This window comes from Amblyomma mixtum, chromosome 5 (assembly GCF_055824585.1).
Source record: "Amblyomma mixtum isolate Tamu chromosome 5, ASM5582458v1, whole genome shotgun sequence".
Classification (NCBI taxonomy): domain Eukaryota; kingdom Metazoa; phylum Arthropoda; class Arachnida; order Ixodida; family Ixodidae; genus Amblyomma; species Amblyomma mixtum.
This window is the reverse complement of record NC_143016.1, coordinates 128,954,365-128,979,519: the sequence shown is the minus strand read 5'-3', so window position 1 is coordinate 128,979,519 and position 25,155 is coordinate 128,954,365. Positions and strand designations below refer to the sequence as shown.

The 25,155-nt window shown below is 43.3% G+C and overlaps 1 protein-coding gene across 1 annotated transcript in view; it reads right to left on the bottom strand.

Annotated features, from left to right (window-relative positions):
• Positions 1 to 255: 255 nt before the first annotated feature.
• PAN2 (PAN2-PAN3 deadenylation complex catalytic subunit PAN2) overlaps positions 256 to 25,155 on the bottom strand; it is a 53,312-nt gene continuing 28,412 nt past the window's right edge. Inside the window, exons 17-27 of the mRNA XM_089546008.1 lie at positions 23,676 to 23,774; positions 21,121 to 21,251; positions 20,605 to 20,728; positions 19,951 to 20,307; positions 17,073 to 17,163; positions 16,351 to 16,508; positions 15,698 to 15,783; positions 14,351 to 14,408; positions 12,393 to 12,572; positions 8,111 to 8,204; positions 256 to 6,227 (exon numbers count right to left, since the gene is read on the bottom strand). Of these exons, the coding sequence (XP_089402134.1) occupies positions 6,052 to 6,227; positions 8,111 to 8,204; positions 12,393 to 12,572; positions 14,351 to 14,408; positions 15,698 to 15,783; positions 16,351 to 16,508; positions 17,073 to 17,163; positions 19,951 to 20,307; positions 20,605 to 20,728; positions 21,121 to 21,251; positions 23,676 to 23,774 (1,554 nt within the window). The 3' untranslated portion in view covers positions 256 to 6,051. The remainder of the gene's footprint in view (positions 6,228 to 8,110; positions 8,205 to 12,392; positions 12,573 to 14,350; positions 14,409 to 15,697; positions 15,784 to 16,350; positions 16,509 to 17,072; positions 17,164 to 19,950; positions 20,308 to 20,604; positions 20,729 to 21,120; positions 21,252 to 23,675; positions 23,775 to 25,155) is intronic.

The window sequence follows — 25,155 nt, the reverse complement described above, 5'->3', positions numbered from 1 at the left end:
ATGAGCACCATAGGCTGCCTCGAGAAATTTGTACAAAATGCTGCCATTACTATCAGCAGATGTCATGGAAAAATGTCCCCATGCAGTCTTTATCAACTACGTCTGTTAGTGAACCATAACTTCCTCTTATGACATCTACAGTCCTATGAAGGCTGTTGATCAGCCAATTATGTGAAAAGAAGCAGTACCACGGAAACAGTTTCTTGCGCCTGTGGCACAAGAAACTATCATCATTAAACTGCACAAACATGCAAATATAAAAAATAATGAGTGTCTTTATTTTAAATATGACAGCTCAAGATAATGTACATGAGTTTGATGAGTTGATGCAACATCACAGTTGTTTAATACACAGACCCAACGAGATCAGACCTTGGACACAGTAATAGCAAGGCTCAAGACAATCGGGCAATATTTTGAGCTTATAAAAATAACGCTCAAAACTTCCAAAAACCAAAACACAAGTTGAAGACCATTTACCTGAGTACACCACGATAAAAACCACTTTTAGTAAAACCAACAAAAAATATAAAGCACTGGATGTGGATGCACCCACGGCAGCATTTGGCAAAAAACCCATCAAGTTCATCAAGCGAACTTTACCTTCACATCCTCAAACGAGCACAAGATGAACATGCTTGGCCATTTGGCAAGAGAAACAAGACTGCAGCAGGCCAGGGTAAATTTACTGCCGCCCGAACCTCTCCAAATTTCTTCCCATAACAGTGTAGTTGGCAACACAAAGCATGCCAACAATATCGCTGTATATCAACAAAAGAAATTGTACATGCTAAGTAACAAGGCAGAGCAAAAGGATGTTTACTTGATTAGATGTAAATTTATGCAAGATGCAAGCTTCCCACAAAAAGCAGCTGCAAGAACGTTCCAGGCTACATAGACATGATACGAACACCAACGTCACCAGACACTAGATAAGTCAGCTTGTCTAATCAATACCAATAAAGCTTTTTTCTTTCTTTGTCCAAAATGCTTTAAGGGGGGATGAGGTGATCGAAGGCAACTTTTCTATTTTTCAACTTGGAGTGATGAAATTTGGCAGACTGGCTTAAAACAGCAATCAAACAAACAGATATAAAGTTTCACAGTGACAGCTTTAGTAGTTTCTCTTTTATCATTGTTTATATGTTGTCCCCATGTTGCTTGCTTGTGGAAAGCCTAGCATGACAAAAAAACAAGCTACAGGTCTGTAAATGCTTTAAATATTTACTAAGAAGTGTGGTGTAAGTCAAGACTCTCTTAATTTTTTTTTAAATTTCTCTGCTCTTTTTTTATAAAGGACACAATATGCACCTTCTTTTATGTTTAGAATGTATCATGCTCTAATTACCATGTAATAAAAACATGTGAGCCTAAACGGTAAATCTGAGACTGTCTTGACGCAGACCACATTTCAGTGATCACAACAAAACAAACGGGGTAAAAATGCATGCACCAATTGCTGTGCTACGCTTTCCACGAACAAGGTATTAAGCTCAAAACAAACTTTCGAGAAAGCTAGCCTGAAAGTTCTAAGCTAGCACACACTGTCTATGTGTAGATGCCGACGAATATATTTATTTGGAGCACTTAAAGTTTACTTTTGGGTGAAATATTTCAGTACAACATAGAAACAGTGTTGGAGATGCCAAAAAGTGTACTTTTCAAAAATTGACTTTTTTCGCAATTTTTGCGATCTGATCCACACATCCCCCCTTAAGAAAAACATATCTATCAGCACTCAAAACAATTTTTCTGGCTGCAAAGAACAGAAAAACACTGCAAGAAGAAAGGACAGGCTGACCATATACAAAATCTGTAATCTTTGTGCTACTTTCATACCACAACCAGAACATTCAGTTGGGCGAGTTGGTACAGATGCATTCTGGTAAAACAGCGCGAACTACGACGGAAAAGAACAAGGTCACGGCACGAGCGCTGACTCTAAACTAAGTTTTTAATAGCAGCCCCTGGTGCTGAAAAGGAGAAACAAATTACACCACATGTTACACTAAAAGCAATAAAACAGCAGACAGAGGCACGTGATGCTCAAAGACCACCAAGAAAAGCTATCTCTTTATCAACGAGACTAACTAATGGTTTGCTTACACAATGTTGTTCCTTTGCGATATGGAAGGCCTCCATCAATTCGCGCGTGGTTTGATCACGGTGTGTGTAAAGTACCTTTAAGTGATGCCAGATAGCTGTGCAGTTTTTCTTCTTCTTTTTCATTGCTTCCCAATTTTTGCAATAGGTTACTAGATACGAAAAGTCCTTACTAACCTTTAGATTGTTTTTGTGCCCCTGCAGACGCTTATTTATGCAACTTCCCATCTGCCCGATGTATTGGGCTCCACAGAAAAAAACAGGAATCAGGAACACAACTCCTCCGTGACAAGCGACAAACTTGTCTCTGTGCGCAATGTCAGACTCTTTTCTTTTTACCAAGGATTCCCTCTTCCTTTGGATTGCTGGAAATAACGGGAGCTGATATAATTACACTTATTTTGTATCATTTGCTAGGTTTTTCAGCCCATGGGTAATGCGATGCAAGCAAGGAAGAACCGCAACTTTTTTTCTTTTTTTTCTTCCGGTCGGTTACCTTCAGTTTTCTGAGTGTCCAGATGCTTTACCCACTTGGGCAAACCAGAGCAGGCCTCTGTTATTATACGAATTATATATTCTTGTCCATTGTAGTTTGCACTGTTTTACAATTCCCAGGTGAAAATCTTTCCCAGCTCAACTGGTTTATGGAACAATTCCCAGCTGGTTCCAGTTGGTACCAGTTGGTTCCAAATGGAACCAGCTGGGAATTGTTCCCTAAACCAGTTGAGCTGGGAGGATTTCATACCCTGTAACACCTTATTCAAATGTCTGCTGAATATTCTTGTTGCTGCACGAGAAGCAGTAAATGCACTGCGACAAGAGTCGTTAGACCCTCACGACATAGCAGGTATGTAAACACAAATGTGCCAGGAACACCCATAACAAAAGCGTACGACTTCCTTTTTGAATAACTTTTCTCCCCAAGCCCCCATCACCATCAGCAGCCATCAAAGCTAAACAAGCGAGACACACCCTACGATAACATCAATAACCTAATTGCATTTTAATGGAGCCCGCCGTCTAAAGTAATTTTGCACAAGCAAAAAGCTGGGAAGCTAGACATGAATTATGCTAAAAAATAAAGCCTGCTTAAAGTGGGTAATTTTTTCATAAATGAAGGCATTTAAGGAAGGACACAGCTTTGAAATCCCCAAGAATGGCCAAAAAATTGATTTTTTTGCTAATTGTTGTATCCACTTGAGCACCCAGTTTTTTATGCTGTGCTGAAATTTCACCGCTAAATTGGCTGAAAAGTACTCTAATTGTTTCGTGAACCACAACGGCTCTGCGCAGCGGGGAAAAGCTTGAACAATGAATGTTTTTCTCCGTTACGGTTTTCTGCCTAGCTACCTTCAAAAGCAGATTTCTTCGTGACTGTTTCATCTGTTTTGACCCTGTTTGTTTTGATGCACTCCAAGGACCACTGTGCAGGTCAAGAATTTCGTAGCTTTTCAAATTTGTGAATTTTAAATCTATTTTAGTTTCTTTTTCACTCTAGATATGCCAATGGACACTGCACCACAAAAATTCAAAACAAAAATCTGTGCATCAAAAAAAAAAAATTCTAAGGATCTCCTGACCTGCAAACCACCAGTAGGAAGGCAATGAATGTTGAACCAGCCTTCTGCCATATTTTCTTAACTCTGCAGCCTTTTCGCAAGATTCAGAAGAAAAATATATATTACACAAAAAATTATGTGAAGATATAACGCTGAAATTTCGTGAAAGAAGTTATAAATTATTTCTAGTGTGCTAAAGAAATTTAACGTAATTACGTCAAGAAATAAAAAAAAATTGCTGAAAGCAGTATCCCCCCTTATAGGGGGCACTCTGATGGTAATACAAAGATTTTGTGTTGATCACATTACAATTTTCAGACCTCTCCCTTTTAGTCGCAGCAAAACACCATTAAAAATAGTTAGCCCAACAATTTAGAACAGCAAAACAGCGGACACCAAAACTGAAATGCACAGTCAGAGGCAGTGCTTTGAATGATGCAGAAGCAATGTCACAAACACTGTCACCAAAAGTCGTGTGTGTGTGTGCATTGAACGGTTAAACCACTAGCTGCAATTGATAACCCGGCTCAAGAAATGCATGAAAAGAAGCCAGCCCAACAATTACCCTTTCAACAAGTGCAGTGCGAGTATTAGTTGACAGGCAATGTTTTCAATGTCACAAGCACACGGTTGCCTGCAGCAACTGGCCCCACTGAGGACATGAAATCCTTGTTGCATGGAAGCTACCTATATGCCACAAGGGTGTGAAATATGGTACAAATGAACACCAGAGAAAGAACTTTTCAGACATCGAAAAAAAAACCCTAGAGCTGCCCTTTAAGCAGGCTAAATTACCGTACCTGAATCATTAAGTATGTTTTATCTTTAAACACCCTGAAATTCTGTTGAGATAAATTGTTTAATACGTTGCCACACAAAAACTGCAACTGCATATCACAACTCCAAAAAAAAAGTTAAAAAAAAAATCATTCAGTTATGTTACAAACCAAAACACTGTCCTGCTGTCACAGGAAACAGTTTAAGAACAGCGCTAGCATAAACTATTCACAGGAATAGATCTTGACACGTAAAAGTCAAACTGCGCTGCAGACAATATATGCCTTTTACAGCGCAAGGAAGTTTCTGGCAAGTATTGTGCAATGGGTCAAGGCAAACTTCCCTCAGCCCATTTCGTATTCTTTCCCCAGTATTTTGTCCCTCAACAGCCAGGAAATGGAAACAGGCTCCAGGTCAGTAATCTATTTGCCCTGCCTGGCAAAAGGCACCCATATCATCTGTCCGCACACCAAAGCAATTGAACTCTTGTATCAATGTCAAATGTACATTTCATCCAGCTGGCAGCTTTTGTAATTTGATAGGCAGTCATGAAAACTTCCAAACACCGTATTGCTCCAACAACAACAAAAAAATTTTGCCAAAAGAGACATGCACTTGGCCTGGCAAGGAACATAGGCAGTGTGCAACTCCATCATGTCCACGCAAGGAAATGAGACCATCCGTGAGTGTGCGTTATGACCAGCAGAATTCGCTAAACAGACTACCAATGCAACAGTTTGAAAGGTCTTTCTTTGAGAATTCAAATTTTTCAAAAGAGCCACTTTTGCAGCTGCTAGCCACCTTAAATCGCACCAGTGAGGTGCTCTTTGCCATTTTTCAAGATGCCTGCACACAGAACTGTCCACATCACGCAAATGTGCCTGAAGCCATTCCTAATCCAAGGTGCTTGTTGCTGTCACAGGCACAGTATGCATGTGCAGCTGAGGGGTTTTATCTGCAGCTTGCTTCTTCATCGTTTGCAAGCACGCATGACAGTAAGCGTTAGAACCTTACTCTTCCTGCAGAGCAGGTCAGTTGTGCTACAGGCCTTTCTAAAAGCCACCAGAATAGGGCCCCCTAAAAACAGGGTAAGGGCTATCGCTTTTATGTGCCACTCAGCATGCACCTAGTGCTCAGTCATTGTCTGTCTCTTTGACGCTTGCCTACAGTTTGTTTGGCTGCTATAAAAGCAACAAGGCAGTTATGGGCCTACAAGCACGTTTCGCCGTATTCCACGTTTTCACATCCTGTACAAAGATGGAAGCAAGGCATAAAAAATGGCAGAAAAGATAAAAGGAGTGGCCAGCATTTTGAGAAAGGCAAAACCCTCCCCCTGACATTTCAATGTAAGATACTGACTGGCACCAATCTCCAAACGGTAAGTACCCCTCTGGCAAGTGCTCACATGCTACGAATCACATTCTGGGTGGCTGTGCGCTTAAATGCGGGTCTAAAGCAGCCCCGCTTGGAGACAACCCCGAAATATGGGCGTCTCCAACCTCTCCAGGCAGCAGATCTGGAGACCGGGATGTCTTCCGCTCCTTTTGCGTCCTCACTGGGAGTCGAGACTGGGCCAGCAGCCATCCAGGGCGGCCCAGAGGTGGTCGCACTGTCATTCCTCGTCGGCGCCGGGCACCTTCCAGGAGGACTTGCGGCCAGCCTCGTACATCTCCTTCAGGGCCTCGGTCACCCGCCCTTCCCTCTCCAGCTGCTGGTACTTGCGGTACAGGCGCAGCGCCGTCTTGGCGTCCTCGATGGAGTCGTGCATCTTGGACTGGATCTTCAATCCTGGGCAGCGATTGACACTTGTCCGTCACCACTGCCACTCCATTTTTCAGAATTCCCTTTAATCTGGCCCAACTACCATTCATAGAACACTCGCCAAAAACTTTTAAAACGGCCCCCAGAATCAGAGTCCTGGTGCACTCCTAAGGAGAGACACATGAGATGCTGCATATATAAATGCCCCAGCCTTTTGTGCCTAAATCAAGGCACCATTTTTTCATTCTATTCCACTTTTTTACAAGCAGATGGCTTCTTAGACCTGCTACATCGTTGCAGTTTCTCCCGGTAGGTATAGTGGTACAGCAATGAGTGGCATGAAGTTTTGCATCTCTAGAACACAGCATGTCATAAATGTCGACAATCTATTGTTGCTTAATGAAATTCTTATCTGCTGTTTTAGACAATGTTAATAAGCAGAATGTTAAGAATGTTAATAAGTAGAACCCCACTATAGTAAACTCGCATACAGTAATAAAATGGGTATAGAAAAGTGAAACTGAGTCGCAATTCGTCTTCGACAGATGTCTGTAGATATTTTTTTCATTTACAGTAATGACATCTTTAATAAAGAAACAGTTATAGCAGAGTGCTTGGCCTGGCAACAAACTTCCCTTGGAATGATGATGTCGCGGACATGTCAGAGACGTAATGGCGTAATCAAAAAGCAAAGATTCGTTAGGATTGGCGATAAAAAGTAAATACGAAAAATAATGCCCTGCCCGCACGCAGAGCTAACAGACGTAGGCAAGCGGATACCAAAGACGATAAACGGTGCTCTTTGAGCTGGCTTAAACACCAGACTTGTGAGATGCGAGGAGAAGCCAACTTTTCGAAAGCCTTGAGGTCGCGCGTAAGCGCACGGGTAAAAAAAAAGAAGAAAAAAAAGAACAATAAAGCAGAAAACTGGCTATGAACATGGAATGTAGAATATCATACATTTTCGGTAATATTCCACAAAATTTCACACAACAAAAACCTACCAGCCTATGTCGCAGGGCTGAAGGCTGTAAGGCACACTTATATTTGGAGTTATGCCTTGCGTGCTAAGCTCACAGGTACATTCCTGTTATGCCTTACAAAGTCACACCAGCGTTACGACTGTAATAAAAACGGCCAGGAATCAATGAAATGCACCATTTAGAAAGCTATTCTATTCACAACCAAAGAGCACTATGCCTATGTCCCATAAGACAAGTACACAGAGAAGTACAGGCGCAGCCAGAATAGCACGAAGCACAGGAATGATAGCAGAACTATGGAGAATTGCTTATGAGCGCTACCTAGCTGTACCGTCTTGAACTGACTTTGCTTGGACGCACAGAGAGGGCGCCAGCGGCACGAACCCACATTCTCCCGCAGACCTGCCAGCATCACCGCTTAATTGATATTTGGCAGACAGCAGCGGGTGCTTCGTCGCTTCTATCTAAGAGCAGCTCACACTGGGAATAGGCATTATCTAGCCCGCTCATGGCCATTGCTACGACGATGCTAAACTCAGCCCAGCGCTTACTCAGCTCGACACCGACGCTAAGCTCAACCCACTTGGAGGAAGACAACTACTGGCGGCGTTGTCCGAAACAGCTCAGCATCTTTCCAACATTGATAACGCCACGGTTGAAGCAAAGAGGGGGGCAAGAGGGCGGGCACTCTGGCTGCGCGTGGAGAGCCAGGTGCTCCTGTCTGGCATTGATAGGTGGCGCTTATATGCAGTTTCTCCTAGTTTTGCCGGCTTTCGAGGGCTCCGTATTATTCTAACCGCACCTGTACAGCATGTTGAACATCAGACTGCCCAAAGAGCAACATTTGGTGAAATGCACATGTTAAGAGTAATGCGTCTCAACAAAAAGGCATGCACAGCAAAGCAAAATGCTTTTCTCTGTACTTACCCAAGAAATGCCATGCAAGGAAACGCAGAGACACCATTCTCTTATTTGGCAGTTGAAAAAGAAGCACAGTGTCAATAACCTGGTCGGCAGGCACCTGTGTGAAACAAGCAGAAGGGTAGAGATAAAAAATAACAGACAAACAAAGCTGCACCACACACATAAGCAAATTATCACGTCCGTAATAATTGCAGAGGCACTTAAATATGTTTCAGCTGAGAACTTCAAACTCGTTCGTGACCTCCCCTGACATGATAGTTGCTGAATCTCAAAAAAAGATCACATTTCTTACCCCACATTTTTAATTATTACTTCATGCGATGTTTACACTTGCATGGTGTAACTAACTTTGCTTGAAACTGCTGCCATGAATCAATGTGGCTGCACAGAGATGATGCCAGTAGGATGACTGAACCGCCGCCATTATGTGCCAGAAACAAAGCAAAAGCCAGAACAAGCAGCCCTACCAACACTCTCTATGCTTCTCATTTTATTTCAAGCAAGGTATGGTGGAGATCCCACTGTTAGCATTTTCCTTCACAGGCATAGTCATGTCCTTTGCCCGGCACTGATGGCCTGGGCATCCCTCCTGGGAGGGTTAACATTGAACACTAAGACGGCACGAGGACAAACACATAGACAGCACAATCACACACACGAAGCAACCTTCTCAGGCTGCTGTTCGAAACAGGGTGGGTGCTCCGAAGAGTGCAGTGGGATATACAGAGCCTCTCCCAGGACTGCACCGCACGAACAAAACGGCCGTCAGGTCGGGGTGCGGCTGTATCCATTCGGTGGGTAACCGATGGTGGGTTTCGAACCTGCCACTTCCCGCAGCCGTGGCGGGCGGCCAAACCACTAGGCCACGACTGCGGTAATAAATGCTTCAAATGCTGTGCCAAACCTCCATTCAAATAACATAAAACTTGTCGGGCTAGTTGGTTCATTTCAGACGTGAGTAACCGCTGCTGTGCGAACAGGTAAAGGACAGCAAAGAACACTTAAGACACATAAAAGCACAGTGTGTGTCGCAAGTGTTTCTTTGCCATCCCTGTCCCCTTCACGGAGCAGTTACGTCCATTCCAAGCCCCACGTCATAATTAAATTCAAACTCTGCACTAAGGACCCTTTCAAACTGCCGCAACCACCCAAGTTGATGTTAAGTTAAACAATTATTTTATTTTATTACCCTCAAAGCATAAAGAAAACAAAGAGTGAACTGGAAAACATTACGAAATTTTCTGGAAAAAAAGTAGCACTGATGCAACCCCTCCATACATTTAATTGGACAAGACTGCTGGTTCATGTCGTTTGCAAGGTTAAATTAATGCTGAACCAGTTTTTCCAAAACTGTGAAGGTTTTGGTGCGTGCAGTTTTAGACATCAGCTATCACCTCTCCCTTTTTCCAAAAGCACTTGTAGGCAGAAAACTAGCAGTCCAGTCACATGTGAACCTCAAAGGCCTTGGAGAATCAGATCCTTCCGTTCAAAGGAGCACACTACATGGACACACAGCATAAATGCTGCATCTTTGCCTCAAGGGGCCTTGGAGGTGAAGGCAGCTGTTTAGAGGCCTTTGAAGTCCAAAGGAGAGAACTTTAAGAAACTAAAAGTGAATGGGAGAAAATCTTAACAACTGATGATGTTTGAAACGATGATGTTTATAACGAGCCCCTCATACCGCTTCCCTTGTTTGCTTAACTGCTTAGCGAGGGCCTCGGTTCTGGCAGCCTTGACGCCATAGGAAGCATAAGAGGGTTCTCATGCAGCTTCCACCCTCTCCGTTCGTTGACGTTCTACGTCACACCTGTGGTAAATCAGGACGTTCTACGTCCGCCGCTTATGAACGTGGGTGGCGCTGATGAACACCCTCAAGGTTAGGTTACTTGTAAACATAAATACCCCCGAAAGCAGAAGATGAGACAGCCGTCGCCGTAGCTCAGAGGTAGAGCACCGGGCGCGTAATTCGGAGGTCGTGGGTTCGGATCCCACCGGCGGCATGTGGTTGTTTTTTCTTCTGCTTTTCTAATCAATTAGCTTTAAGCGATAACATATTCAGTAATATTCTAAATCGAGCAACAGCACAAAATAAAGCAATTAATTAAAAATCCCCTGTGCCCCTTGGTTTCTGTGGCTGTTGGCTTCTTTCATATTTATAACGAGCCCCTCATACCCCTTCCCTTGTTTGCTTAATTACATATAATGAAGAAGTCAGTCTAGCTTTCCTTCATGGTGAGGTGCTCGTTTCTCTCTCAGATCTGAAGGCTGTGCTAACATAGCAGCAACACCGAGCACCCATGTGTGGTGATGAGAATGAGGAACAAAATCATTGACCACGACCTCAGTGAAGCTGTCAGCAGTCCTCTTGCGGAGGAAGTAAGAGAAAATGAAGTGCTATGCTCAACAAGTGAAAAAAATTCTCAGCTTCAATTTTAAATTATTTCATGCAATAGCATTAGGAGGGCCATGAAGGCAAAAACCTTCCGGTGTCGGCACCAGTGCCTATGTGAAGTTTCCACCAGCCAACCATAGCAGGTGGTGCTCAGGGGGATTTCCCTCTTTCGATTTGTAGGGGAGAGGAGGGAGAGGCCAGACTAAAAACGGTTAGACAAAAATGAATAAAAGAAGTGATTATGAATAGAAATGGAATAAGAATAGAATAAGAATTGCAATATAACACAATTAGAATAGATTGGTGAGTGAAAGACAATGGAATCAGAATTGGTATAGAATCAGAATAGAATCAGAGAAAGAAAAATGCTGTTGCATTCCTTTCGCATCAGTCCAATTGACCGGCCCGAATTCTTTCACTTGCGACACTTCGTGCGCTGCAAGTGATGCTAATAAGTTAGACAAGTGCTCCACCTTTGATATGCATTAAGCGCTTCACCACAGGTCTTTTCTGGTTTTTTTCATCACTGGTGAAAATAGGCACCTCTGCTAGAAAGGCCTTTTGATGAGCACTGTTGTGCGACAGGGACATGGAGTGGGTTAATTCCAACCAGCAGCAGCAGCTGGATGTGTACATAGTCAGTGCACAATCTTTTTGGCAGAAGCCAAAGATAATGTAGCAATGGCAGATAACTTGCTATCATATGAAAATCACAAATTTTGCTCAGAGGGCAGATATCGAACAGAAAAGGTATTTCAAGCTTCGGAAATACCTTCTGCAATTAGACAGACTGCCCATTTTCTTTCCCTGACATATGCAAACTTAAACAAGAATAAATCAAAAGACTTCATCCGGGCCCTTTATCAAACATATAAGCCTGTATATGTGCCTTCACAGCAACAATGACACCTGCTGCTAGTGGTGAAGATTTTATCTTATTGTATAGCACAGACAAAAGTCAGATATGTGAAAATCGAGAGGCAAGTCCTGAATTGTGGTTTCCTGCTTAGTCACCCCACATTCAGTACATTTCTCTGGGAATGGCTCAGAACAACGTGTGCACCTTTTACAAGCTGCGTAAAACCTTCACAGAATAAAGGGCTCCTCACCCCATCTCCAGTAACAAATGCAGCTGGGACTACCGAATAAAGGTAGAGATAAAGCATACCAAAGACAGAAATATATATATAGACTGTAAAGAGGAAGGTGGGCAGCGGCAGCAGCAGCCGCGCCGCCAGCGCACGGCGCGAGATCGTTGTGTTGATGACCGGAGCTTGGACCGCCATTTTGGCAAGCTGTCCTAGGGCTGTTTTCCCTACAGATCCTATTACAATATATAAATTTTATGCACTGCCCTAGCTCTCAAACTGCATATAAGAATAATGAATCATTCCTAAGATAAGTGGAAGCATCCTCAAAAGAATCTTTCTGAGCACAGCTCTGAAGTGTCCCTTCATGGGTTGAGCCGTGTCGATCGCCACTGTTGTTACCCTCAGCATAACTGGCAGAGTGCACCAGCAGCACACCGGAGGATGAAAGATAATGAATGCAGGGTGCAGCGAAAGACAAAAATACGGCAATAGCTAAAAGGGAGGAAAAAGGAGGAAAGTGGAGGAAGGGGGTACGGTGGCAGCCAGAAGACGGGTTCCACGGTGCGACGCGTGCACTGCCCAAGCTAAAACCCAGAGCCACCTCCGTTTGGCACTGTGTGTTCCGTGTGCGGTCGCCTACAAATACTGCAGCAGCTGTGCCCGAAAATCGCATTACCGAGAAGCGTAATCGTAAGCCAGTTTTCTGAGACACGCATAAAATAAGCACCTTATGGAAAAAAAAATGCATCATCAAAGAAGGAAAGCAAAGCTAATGACCAGAAGCTAATGCACAGACACCCACCACAAGGTTGATGACTCGGAAGTCATTCTTGAGCCCATGGCCGATGAAGATGACCCCTTCATCCATGAGGTAGCGCAGCTTGCGGTAGGTGGCTTTCAGTGTGGTCAGGTGCTTGGACGAAATGGTCACATCCAGGTCTCCCGGCTGAATGCCTGAGAACTGGGTCAGGTAGTCCACGACCTGGGAACACACACCACAGCAGCTAAGATTACAATGTGCAATGAGGGACAGCAAATATTAGAGCAAGCACTCGCAATAAAAAAATATTAGGGCTCGCACTGTATTTCAGACTGCTGTCGGATTTACAGAGCAAGAAAAACAGAGAGAAGCAAAAACACATAGACAGAAGGGAATAGACAGCCACAGACAAAGACACACACACAGACACAGTGATGGTAACGACAAGTAATATTAATCATTGTATCAGACCGGCATCATACGTGACACAGCAATGAAGGCCATGAGGAATGATTGATGGCAACTCATATTATTTAAGACATTAGTGACTCTGCTCTTCAGGGGTGTGCGAATATTTTCAAATACAAATTGAATATGAATATGAAGAAAAATGGCCTCAAATACCGAACATCTGTTCAGTAAGAAAAAAATATTTCAGAAAAAGATAAGCAAGCAAATATTCTTGCCCTTATTTTTATTTTAATAGTTGAGCCTTTGCAACAGAAGCAAAAAAAAATAAAAACTGGATGACTCAGCACCATATAAAAAAACATGGTGTGCAGAAATGCATACCACTTGGTTAGACAGCATAAATGAAATCCATGAAATGACATCGCAGTCGAAATCAAGAGAAAGAAATGGGGTTGGGTAGGGCATGCAATGCGAAGGCAAGATAACCGCTGGTCCTTAAGGGTACCGGAGTGGATTCCAAGAGAAGGCAAGCGTAGCAGGGGGCGGCAGAAAGTTAGGTGGGCGGATGAGATCAAGAAGTTCGCGAGGATACGCTGGCCGCAGCTGGCAAAGGATAGGGTGAATTGGATAGATAATGTGAGAAGCCTTTCCCCTGCAGCGGGCGTAGTCAGGCTGATGATGATGATGACGACTGTGCCGTTATTGGATTTATGAAAGTCAGCATTGTTTATGATCACTGGCAAATATTAGAATATTCTGGATTATTTGGGAATTTTTGAATACATATCAATTTCTCGAATACGAATTTGAACCGAATACCAGACATATTCGATTCATATTTGAAATTATGAATATTCACACACCACTACTGTTCAAGTGCCACAAAACCTCTCAGCAGCGGCAGTCCTGAAATCCACACCAACAGAATTACAGCCACATTAAGTGAGAAATCAATTCCATGACTCCAGAAAACAGTCATTTGGCTGCTGCAGCTGCAGTCAGAAAACTAAAATATGCCACACTGCATCTGCTTAGACTTCAAGCAGTTGCACTAGTATATCCTCTCCAATACGCAGTCTCCTGACACTAAGCATTGCACGCAGGTTGATAACAAAAACAAAGAAAAGACAACCATAACACAGGTGGGGCCACAAATAAAAGTTGCACGTTTGCAGAGGCAGCCACTTTTGCTGCACTTTCAGGGGGGAAAAAATAGATGTCAGATAAAGTAGCAGTCGCTTAGCTCAAACACCATGTGCTCATTGCCAGAAGCATGACGGTAGGGAAGCTTTTCCTTCATTGCACCAGAGGAGGTTGTTTGCAATGAGGTGCCACTCCAGATTACAGCCTCTTCACAAAATGAACTGCATTGCACCATAAATTTATTACACCAGATGCAATAAATGCAGCACCGATTATGCTGCATTTGCCCATAGCCTGATAAGGAAAGTAGGGCAAGTTGGTGAACATTCCTGACAGCTTGTTCTGTCTAAATGCCCACGGCTTGTTCTTTCTGCCCGCAGTAATTAGCACAGCCAGTGCATCCAGTTCATCACATCTCAGCAGCGGAACAACAGGGAGCACCTTACCTGTTCTTGAGTGGCAATATAGTCATCAATAAATGGAATCCCCTCAAGAGGGCCTTGCCTGAAAAACATGATGCATCACTGTGAAGAAACTGCAATAAAAACATAAGCAAGCAGGCAAAAGTAGCTCAATAAAAACCCCAATTCATAAAAGCCAATTCAAGTAATATCTTATGCACACTGAAAGAGAGCTGGAAGCACCCGACTGCAGCTCATGCAGTGGCAAAATATGCCCTGGAACTACTATCCAGCACTCTCACCTACTGGAGACTGTCAGAACCTCTGAAATCCCTTGACTGCTGCTAAAATGCCATCAAAATGCAAAATTTTTGAAACAATACATTCAGCCACTTGTGTTCAGCATTTTAAGAAGCATATTTTGGTTCAGCATGGGAGCATGTTTGGCAGGCAAAACTGTTATGCATACAAATAGCAGCCGCTGGTTTCCCTGCAAAGCAAAGGTACTGGCACTACCAGAAAGAAGTGATCACAGATGTAAAGAACAATAATTTTATACCCCATCGGTATTACAACATAGTAGCATAATATACTAAACTAGTTACTGTGATGAAAGTAAGAATAAAATGAAGTAACATCAAGCTGCACAAGCGTACTGTGGTTACTGACTGAGCATCCTCTTCACAGCATGTTAAAGAATAGTTCTATCTGCACGCATTTGCTTTTACTGCTGCTGTGGGTAAGCATCCAAAACATGTGAGAAGCAACAAATTATTCTAGCACTGTGGAAAGATGCTGTTCTGAGACGCTCAGTAAACGGACACTCAAGACTGCTCTATATAGAGATTTTCAGCCTGCACTGAGATCCCTGTTAAGACTTCAGACAGAATCCTTATTTCTGCCACAGTGAAAGTATATACACTGTAAGTGCACCAGGAAGCACACAGATAAACTATTTGGAAAGCACATGTAGGCTGCCCTCTGACCAACACAATGGTTGTCACTGGTGGCACACATTACCCATGTGTGGGCAACCCACCATATCACCTTAGGCCTCAATTTGCCTACTTAATTCCGTGGCCTGGTCCTAGGATGCTGAATAAAATGTCCTCTCTTTCCGTCATTCAGAAATTGTTCACTTCATGCGTGCTTACTGCTCTCACACCTCAAAGGGAAGCAGCAGAGTAACATATTTCAACAGAACATGTTTTTCAGATTTAGTGTTGTTCCCTGCCCCTTGTCACTCCTCCTACCTAATTCACTGTATTTTCAAGCTCCAAACAAAACATTATCATCAATGAATAGAAACACGATGCAGACATAATACCTAAGTCCTCTAGTGCAAATAGCATTACCCACAAGTACAAGAAGGCTAAAGTTTTAGCTACTTACCCACGCAGGCAGGAGATCCTGGCAACAGACATGTGAGAGGGGCGTATTGTAGATCGGGTTCCATCACTTCGTATCTCCGCTTCTTCCTGGAAACCCCACCCCAGACAAAAGTCTTTAATCAGATAGGGCATGAAGATGTATTAATTAAGTAAAATTCTGTAAATTATTATAGCTATCCCCTGTGTCTGCCCTCTGCTCTCTCTGAATTGTGGAAGTATTGTTCCCATATAGCAAGCATATGCTTCATACACACCCACAAGCAGACACATGAATAGCTTTGAAACATCAAATCCCTTGCATTTCTCATGTAATTTGTCCATGCTTGACGAAAATGTTTTCAGAGCAGGTGTCATAAATATGTTCCTCACTGTCCTCACAATGAGCATGGAACATAACCAGCTGCTGTAGTGGGTCAGAGGCTATGGTGCCCGGCTGCTGACCCAAAAGACGTGTGTTATTTGATCCCGATCGCGGGCGATGCATTTCAATGGAGGAGAAATTCTAGAGGCCCGTGTACTGTGCGATGTCAGTGCACGTTAAAGAACCCCAGGTGGTCGAAATTATCCGGAGCCCTCCACTACGGCGTCGCTCATGGCCCGAGTCCCTTTGGGACGTTAGACCCCAGAAACCAGAAACCATGAAACGTAACTGACCTGGTTCAGGGTGACGAACTCCGCATCCATGGCAACAATATCGCCCTGTTTGAGGATCTCAGTCGGTGACAGTGGAGTGAAGGTGACATGGCGCCGGCCACCATTGGCTGCCAGAGAGATGTCTTGCTGGAACACATCCGCTGTCAGAGGTGCCTTCTCTGTGAACAGTTCAGCACAACAGCACAACAGTTTTCCCACATATTTGCTCTGACTTCAACTCGCTGCCCTCCAACTACCTGTAAAATTCATTCATGAGCTCAAACAATGGTGTTGCCTTGTGTGTTTTTAGTTTTGTCTTTTCATGTTGTTTCCTTAACCCACTGTAGCTAGCCCAGCAAACTGCCTTGCTTGAGAACTTCAGCATGCATATGCAACAATTTATCAGCATCAAAACTGAGCAAATAATGGCCGCAGCTTCTCAATGCCATCTAGATTACCAGCCCCAACTGGTTCTTTGTGCACAAAGCCATTCGCATACACTCCTGGTCTCCGGCTTCAATTTACAAACAAACAAATTTCCAAAGGCAAAGATGCGCATACAGAAGAGATTATGTCCGATAGCCTCCCAGACTCCTGTGCAGTACACCTGACAAGTTTGTAACATCATACTAAAACCGCAGCAAAGAAAACTAAGTGCTGCTGTCATGCATGCCAGACAGAAGGTTCTTCAAACAAAAATGAATTTAAGGTGTGTCCAAAACGGAACAGCAGGAACCCCCCACCTGATGCAGGGTGCTTGGTGGCAATGTCAGCAACTGTGTAGTGAAGGACACAGGGTAGCTTCCAGTCCAGAGGAAGCCACACTGCTTCCTCCTGAAAAAAGAAAGTAAATACACAAACATGCTGCAAGAGTCTTCAGCAGTTGGCCAGTCTCCCTTGAAAATATGCAACATTCATTACTCAGTTCACACGGAGAAAGCAGCAATTCCAACCATCTAAGCACACCAGCAAGTCTGTGTAGCACTCTGGAGTGCGCAATAAGCACTCTTGATTTCAAAACTGAATTGAGTAAGAATAGCGTAACTAAATACCAAATCGAATATAAATCAAATAGAAAAAGGACCGAATCAAATATGAATTGCACTACTTGTGGCAAGAGCTAGTGGTAGCATTGTGGCACGTCGTTATAACTCATGGAGTTATCACTACAGTAGCTGTCAGAAGATGCAATGCTGATCTTCAGAAGGGCGACCAACATGGAGTCCGTATAGTAACTCGATAACCACGTGATATTCGTAGCAAAAGTTGCTTTTGCTAAATGACAACAAAGAATAAACAGTGCCACATCTTAGTACATAAAGGGGCGTCAGCCATGAGCCACAGTCTCCGAGATAAGGCATCACGGCTGGGTTTGCTAAACCCGGCTAAACCCTTTTGAGCTTTCCAACTTTGGAGGCCATGTGTGAGCACCATGAATGCCACCACACGAATAGGCCACACGTCACGACACTCAATGCATCTTCCCGCACAGACAGAATGCAGTGGCATGATGTATGGTACTACAGTGGGCCTTGTTTTTCATTAAAATAACTGGAGCATTTATTAGAGCTAATTATTTGAAAGCTATCTAAAACATTAAAACATACGTTAAAATATTTTATAATAATCATTAACCTACAGTATCCGATTCATTCAGTGAACTGAATAGGAGAATATTCCATTCACTTTTTGAAAATTCCGAATATATTCGTACGCCCTTGGCAGCAAGCCCTGGCATACTGACCATCAGTAACCTTCAGATGCAATCCCATGGGTCAAGCAAAATAGCACTCAAGTTTAAAACATCTCATCACCGAGAGAACATGCAACTGCTTCCTGAGGCTGCTTTGCGTGGTACTTTTCAGCAGTAAAACTCAAAGATGCCATCTCCAGCAGGAAAAATAATGAGAGCTTGTCTATCATATGTAGCCACACCAGGCAGCTTGCTTCTTAGCTTTGTAATATATTTCTTCCCTAAACTATATTGGGCATTTAAAACCAGCTTAAATTTTTTAAATTTAAATTTTTCCCCTCCACAAGTGTAGGGTAGCCAACTGTGTATCGCCTCTGGCTAACCTCCCTGCCTTTCCGTCCATTTCTCTATCTCTCTCTAAAACCAGCTGAAGCCATTATTACTAGTAGCATTGCAATTATAAACTTATCAATTAGGAGCAAAGAAGGCAGAGAAATAAAGACTGAGAGTTGCCTCCTCAAGGGGTGCAATATTGTTCCTTCTCAGTAGAAAGGAAACAGAGTCGATAGCAAGGAATATGCAATAAAGAATTAGAGGCAGGAAAATGAGCACTAATTAAGTTATAAGAAGAACAAGGAAATCATAAAGACTACAGCAAAAGCGTTAGGGGAAAAAAAAAAAAGTATCACGTGTCTACTACCACACAAAACTGCAGCACTGCAGACAAAACAACCCAATGTGCAGCTGTCAACTGAAACCAAGAGTGCCCTTGACAAAGCCCTGCCGAGCTATATATATATATCAATAGAGAGCAGGTTTATGCTATGGAGCCAGTGTAAAAAGCATGCAGGCTTCTTGACATGAGATTAAAGATAGAGCTCTGGTGCACAGCAAGCTGCCTCCAATGACCAAGACATAGCAGAAACCTCCTGGACAGTGAGGCAGAAAGTTCCTTCAGCTTTGAAGCAACACATCCTGTACCAGTGCAGAACTGGGCAATAACTCCAGCCACACAAAGAATGACACGCACACTTCTGATGAAGTGAATCCTCGATCCACAACAGCCACCAACAACTCACAGCTCATGTCTCGTTTCCTTGCTGTCCTTCACTTGGAAAGATGTGCCCTAGTGAGAGCTACTCATTCCAAATTTGTATTAAACAACAGTCATAAAAGTAGCCAAACCTAGCGTACTGAGTGTAGTAAGCGCACGTTAAAGAACCCCAGGTGGTATAAATTAATCCGAGGCCGTCCAATAAGGTGCAAATTATGACAGCCCCCCGTGTTGTTTTGGTACATTAAAGCCCACAATTCACAATTCAGGATTTTAAAAAATCTACATCGTGCTGAAGGGCAAGCAAGCCATATCTTTGCCCTGAGCAGTGTTTCAGTGCTTATAGTGTTGTCAGTGAGAGCAAATTAATTCCTTAAACCTCAATACACAGGCCATAGGGATGACACTGTTAGATTGGCTTTAGTTAGCTTTGGTGGTGATGTTATTCAACATCACCACCAAAGCTGAAAGCATGAGATGTTTGTAGAGGATAAATTTTAGTCCACAGGGCACTACAGTCCATATGGCACTTCAGCAGGCAGCCCAGAGAGTATCAAGCTCTGCACAAAAAAATCTGGTCTATTCATATTCAGTGAAATTGTCACACTAAATCAGTTTCCTCAACTGCAATACCATACACCAAGCTAAATACCTACTCTGGAGGCCACCAATTTATTGTTGGTACATACAACCTCCTTTCTTTTTGGTGAATACAAATGGATTCTGGGCTTGCTCTTAAGTCTCGTAAAGTTTTGTCAACAGTTTACCGCGGCATCTGCAAAGTGTCCCTTCTGAGCATATAGTGCTTGAACAACTTTGCGACATTCTCCACCAAAAACATGCCAGTAATAAGGCGGCCAGTCAACTGACTCACCGGAGAGATGGGCACAATGGTGAAATCGTTGAACAGGTACCACTGTGTGGCCGGCCCCCCCTGGTGGTGTTGGTGGTACGAAGGTCCAACCCTGATGCAGCTCACAATGTTAGTCCGGCTGTTGTTCACCACAGACACCACTGATGTCAGTTCGTAGAGGACCCCCTCCCGACCTTCTTTCCCACCCCCTTCCAGCTTGGAGGGGTCCCCTTCCTTTGTCTCAGAGCCCCCTCCTTCTTCCTCCTTGCATTCCATCTCCTTTTTATCTCCCTTAGACCCTTCTTCCTCTTTTTCACAAACAGAGCTCTCTTCACCAGCGCTGGGGCTTGTTGGCTCCTGGGATGCAGAAGCGTCAGCCTGCACCATGCACAAAAACATCAGCAAACTGGTATCAGCAAAAATTAACTTGCCAGTAAGCTGCAAAACATTACTGGCCTGGTTCCACTGAGCATCTCTGCACTCACACAGCACTGTGCTCAGGAAATTACAGAAAATGTGGTGGGCACGTGGTATGATCTGACTAACTCTCACCCACCATTTCGAGGATTTGGCATGCCTTTCATGTCTTCGCAGGACACGGGCCTATGGCACATAAATGCCTCAATCGCTGGAGGAAACCAGAGAAATGCGAAAGAACAGCTCAAACCCACCAACCTTGCAGTCTGCCCGGGAGATGTCCACGGTCCCGTCTTTGTTGAGTGTGATGCGTATGGACAGAGGGAGCCACGAGTAGGCGCTGTGATGGCTGGAGTCCACGTCCACTTTGGAGGCCACATACCTAAAACAGTGCAAGCAATGACAGTCACCACAGTCGGGGCACAGATCTGCAGCACTGGCGCCATAGCACGCGAGATAAAGTGGTCTTCTGCGCCAATAAACCACAAATATGCTGCAAGAAAACAGTCTGTCGGAATGGCAGTTCACCACTCTTGAAAAGCCTCACTGCCTGACGGCAAGAAGCGGCAATCTTTACAACCAGCATCTTTCTTTTACAAAGTGTATCACCTGTGACAAGTCCATGATTATGTCCTGAAGATAAAGAACCAAAGTTATACACTAACCCTAATCACAAATACCACATCATTCTGTCAGAGAGAAGGCAGCATGAGAAATGGTACTGATGCAAAAGCAACAGGATGGCGGTACAGTAAGGATGCTGTGCCCCCTCACCTTTTCCCTTTATCCTTTTCGTGGAAAAACTTGCACCCAGCCCGAGTGCAGCAGTTTCCGTACCGACAGCGCTTGGGCACTGGAGCTGACGAACAGAACGTCATGGCCTTGCTGTCTTTGTTGCCAAACATCTGAAGAAGTTTTTTTTTGCCCATTAGTGCGCTAAAGGCAGGTTTCGTTCGGATGCCCAAGCAGGCTGCAGTCAGGCATTTCTCCCAAACCGATTTTCCCAACAAGAAAGCTATACATATCTAACAAGGCTAGAGAGTGAGCAGAATTTCCAGCAGAGACAACATTCCCATCTCTATGCACGATCCATGATTGCAAGGGAATAGAAAGCCTGAATTAGGCCAGCTCAAACTGCCACCCCACAAGTACACTTGTCTTTACTTGGTGACTGCATAAAAACATACACAGAATTATAGCTGTGAAACTCTACACAACCGAGTGCAGCTTAGCGAATAATTGACATCAGCATGTTCCTACAGCTTTTTTTTTATCAAGAGGCGATGCGGCATTCAGTCGAAATATTTTTTATTTCCTGGCGCATCTACATGAAATTTCTTTAGCACATTTGAAATAATTTCAAGACCAATGTCACAAAATTTCACTGTATATCTCCGAAAAATTGTTTTCTATTACATGTTTTTTCTCCGAATCTTGTGAAAAAGCTGCAGAGTTAAGATGTAGCAGAAGGCTGGTTTGACATTCATTACATTCCTACTGGCATGCTACATATCAAGGTATTCTTAGAATTTTTCTTTTGCAGAGGAAAAATTTTGGTTTCAAAACTTTTTGCGATGCACTATCCACTGACATATCTAGAGTACCTATAGTGAGAAGATGTCATACAAGAAATGTAAAATTCATAAATTTGAAAAACAAAGACTGCCTTGACCTGCACTATCGAGTCGTAGGAGCACAACAAAACAAATGGAGTCAAAATAGTAGAGTCACGAAGAAATCTGCTCCACAAGGTCTAGGCAGAAAATGGTACAGCATAAGAAAGCAAGGCATACAAGCGGATACACAATTTTTTGGCCATTTTTTTTTTAATTTCAAGGTCGCATTGCCCCTTAAATGGTATAAAGAGATGTTAATTTCAATGCAACCACCCGGTAGGCAGGTTATGCTCAGTTGACCAAATTAAAAAAAAGCGACAATGTAAGAAAAATGCAAAGCGTCTGAATAGCAAGTTGTTTCCCGTACTGACATGACAAACAGGTGTAAAATGAATCACTCTTGGCTAGCAGTAGACTCAGCCTCTGACCAGTTTATACCAGAACGCTAATTTCTTGTGAAAGGTGAGCTAAAGCATGAAGGACAGAGTAATGTGGAGAGATCGCGTATACTTAAAAACTGCAAGCAAGATTCCCAGACTACCGCACGCACGTGCACATGCATCTCTGACCAACTGCCCTGCAATAGCAAACTTTTGGAATGCACAAAAAAAATTTCTGTCATGATTCTTGATTGACTGTACCTTCCTTCTTGATAACTCGATCTATTTAATTGGCCCCCTGTCAATTAATAAATTTGGGTGATCTTCAGAGTCCAAGAAAACATACATACAACTATTAGCTTGTGATTTCAAACTATGATACACTTGAACGCAGCTATCACCCAGGTGCTCATTTTAACTACGCATGCACCCACAAGGTTAGAAATCCCATGGAAGTGTCAGCAGGTGACAGCTGCTCTTTGAAGAAAATGTAGAAGTTAGAACTAAAATGTGTTCGGTAAAGCAATGTCAACAGTGTTGTTTAAAGACCAGAACAAGGCAGGGTGAGAGCAGATTACCACTGGTGCTAAGTTAGCACAAAAAAAAAGGAAACAGAAAGCAAACTATACAGTAATGTCTCAAAGAGAGAGAGAAGGCACATGAAGAAAGGATTGTCTTTCAATGTTTCAACGTATTTATTACTTTTCCTTTCCACATTAAGGTAATTCTGCGATTAACAAGGAGCCTGCGTCAACAAAGTTTTAAGGATAACTTGTAAGGTCACATGACACCAACCTGACAAAGAGTGCAGATGTGTATATTGAAGGCTCAGTTGGCTGTGAGCCCCTACTCGTCCATAATCAGCTCATTAGGCTTATTACGCAAGCTACCTGCCTAAAAACGAAAAATAGCCCCGCTGCGGTGGCTCAGTGGTTACGGCGCTCGGCTGCTGGCCCGAAAGACGCGGGTTCGATCCTGGCTGCAGCGGCTGAATTTCAATGGAGGCGAAATTCCAGAGGCCCGTGTACTGTGCGATGTCAGCGCACGTTAAAAAACCCCAGGTGGTCGAAATTTCCGGAGCCCTTCACTACGGCGTCCCTCATAGCCGGAGTCGCTTTGGGACGTTAAACCCTAATAAACCAAATCAAACCAAAAACGGAAAATAATGCAGTGCTAAGGTTGAAGAAAACAGGGATTTCTCTGAAGGATGATAATCAATACAAAGATGAATTTGTTTTCTGTTATGAGTCTAACAGCAAAAAATCGATGAGGCAGCAATAACTGCAAAATCGTAGCATCAATATAAGCAGCATGAGAAGGCAGGCCCCATCACCTCGATCTGGGTCTGCCAGAAATTGAGATCTTGCTGGTTTTCCAAGCCAGAGCTGACAGTCAATATGTCCGGCAGTGACTTGAGCCTTTTGCTCTGCAGCTGAAAAATGCACAGAAATACGTATGTGGTTATAAACTTACATCGATTAGAAAGAGTGAATTGCATACTATCATGGCACAAAGGCAACAAAAACAGGCCACATTTGAGAGTGGGCTATCTAATTGGCTGACTTGCACTCCCAAAGACAATTAAACTTGATGACAAAGTAGCTGGCAAGCGCAAACAGTAATCCTCAAAGGACAAGCGGTATGACTTACAGGTAGCAGACATTTATTTATACATCATTACAGCTCAACCAGCGGTTTTTTGTCACAAAGGTTTACAGAAATTATGCAAACATACCAATGCAGATAAAATGTGATATTTTACACATGGTGCCCTGAAACAGACACACAACAGACATGAACAAGGCAAAAACTAGGAAATGTAACGAACATGGCCACATTTTGAGCACATATGAAATGCAGGAGTGGCAACAGGAAATTTGCAGTGGACTGGCATGGAGAATAGGGAGGGGCTATAAATTACATTTTAGGCAGACATGTTCGCTCAATGACTTTGGTGCGGCAGGAAAATTTTTGAGTTGGCAGTAGCCACCCTTCACCACTTCTTTATGCCGTCATTGATGAAATGAAGTGATAAATGTCCGGAATAATCTAATACTACAGTTTGATCTGTGGCAGATTGTGTACAAGATATTCTGTCTCGACGTCATCATCAGCATCATCAGCAGGAGTGCGTCCACCGCCTAATGCTTTCCAGTTACCCATGTTTTGTGCCAGTATCAGCCACCATACCCCGGCAAACTTCCTAATGTCTGCTACGTGTTTAATAAAACAAGAGATACAATCTTAACAGCCAAACACACACATCTGCTGCAATTAAAGGCATTATCTTTTATTATCCTGAGCTAAAATGCATTTTGTCAGCCGTCATACATCAAGACGTCATAAAGAACACCCTCAAAATGTCTTCTACAAAAACAGGTTTTTTTGCGTTTTAAAAACCATGTAAACTTGCTACTGCTAGAACAAACATGAAACATGGTGAACTTCACTGACTGAATTTCAAACGCATTTCAGCAGTTGAATGCTACAGCATGATAGTGCATGTTCTTTTCATGAGTTCATTCGAGCTGTGTAATGACTCGCCAAGCGTATGAGGCGTTCTTTAGCTGTGCCCCCTGGCTGACACTGTATCACGTGATCCAGAAAAATGATATAAATCTGTGCTGGTTTTTATGGCGCAATAAAGAGCTGGTAGTCAGCACCCGTCCTGTGTTTTCGTGTTCCTTCTTGTCCTCGTTCCGCAGCGCTGTGTGAATCTGTTTCCCAAGCTGTACTCGTTGTAGGAGATCATACCAATATCGCCAATGAGAAGCCACACTGATCCGGCCTGATGTTGCACTGCTCTGACCACC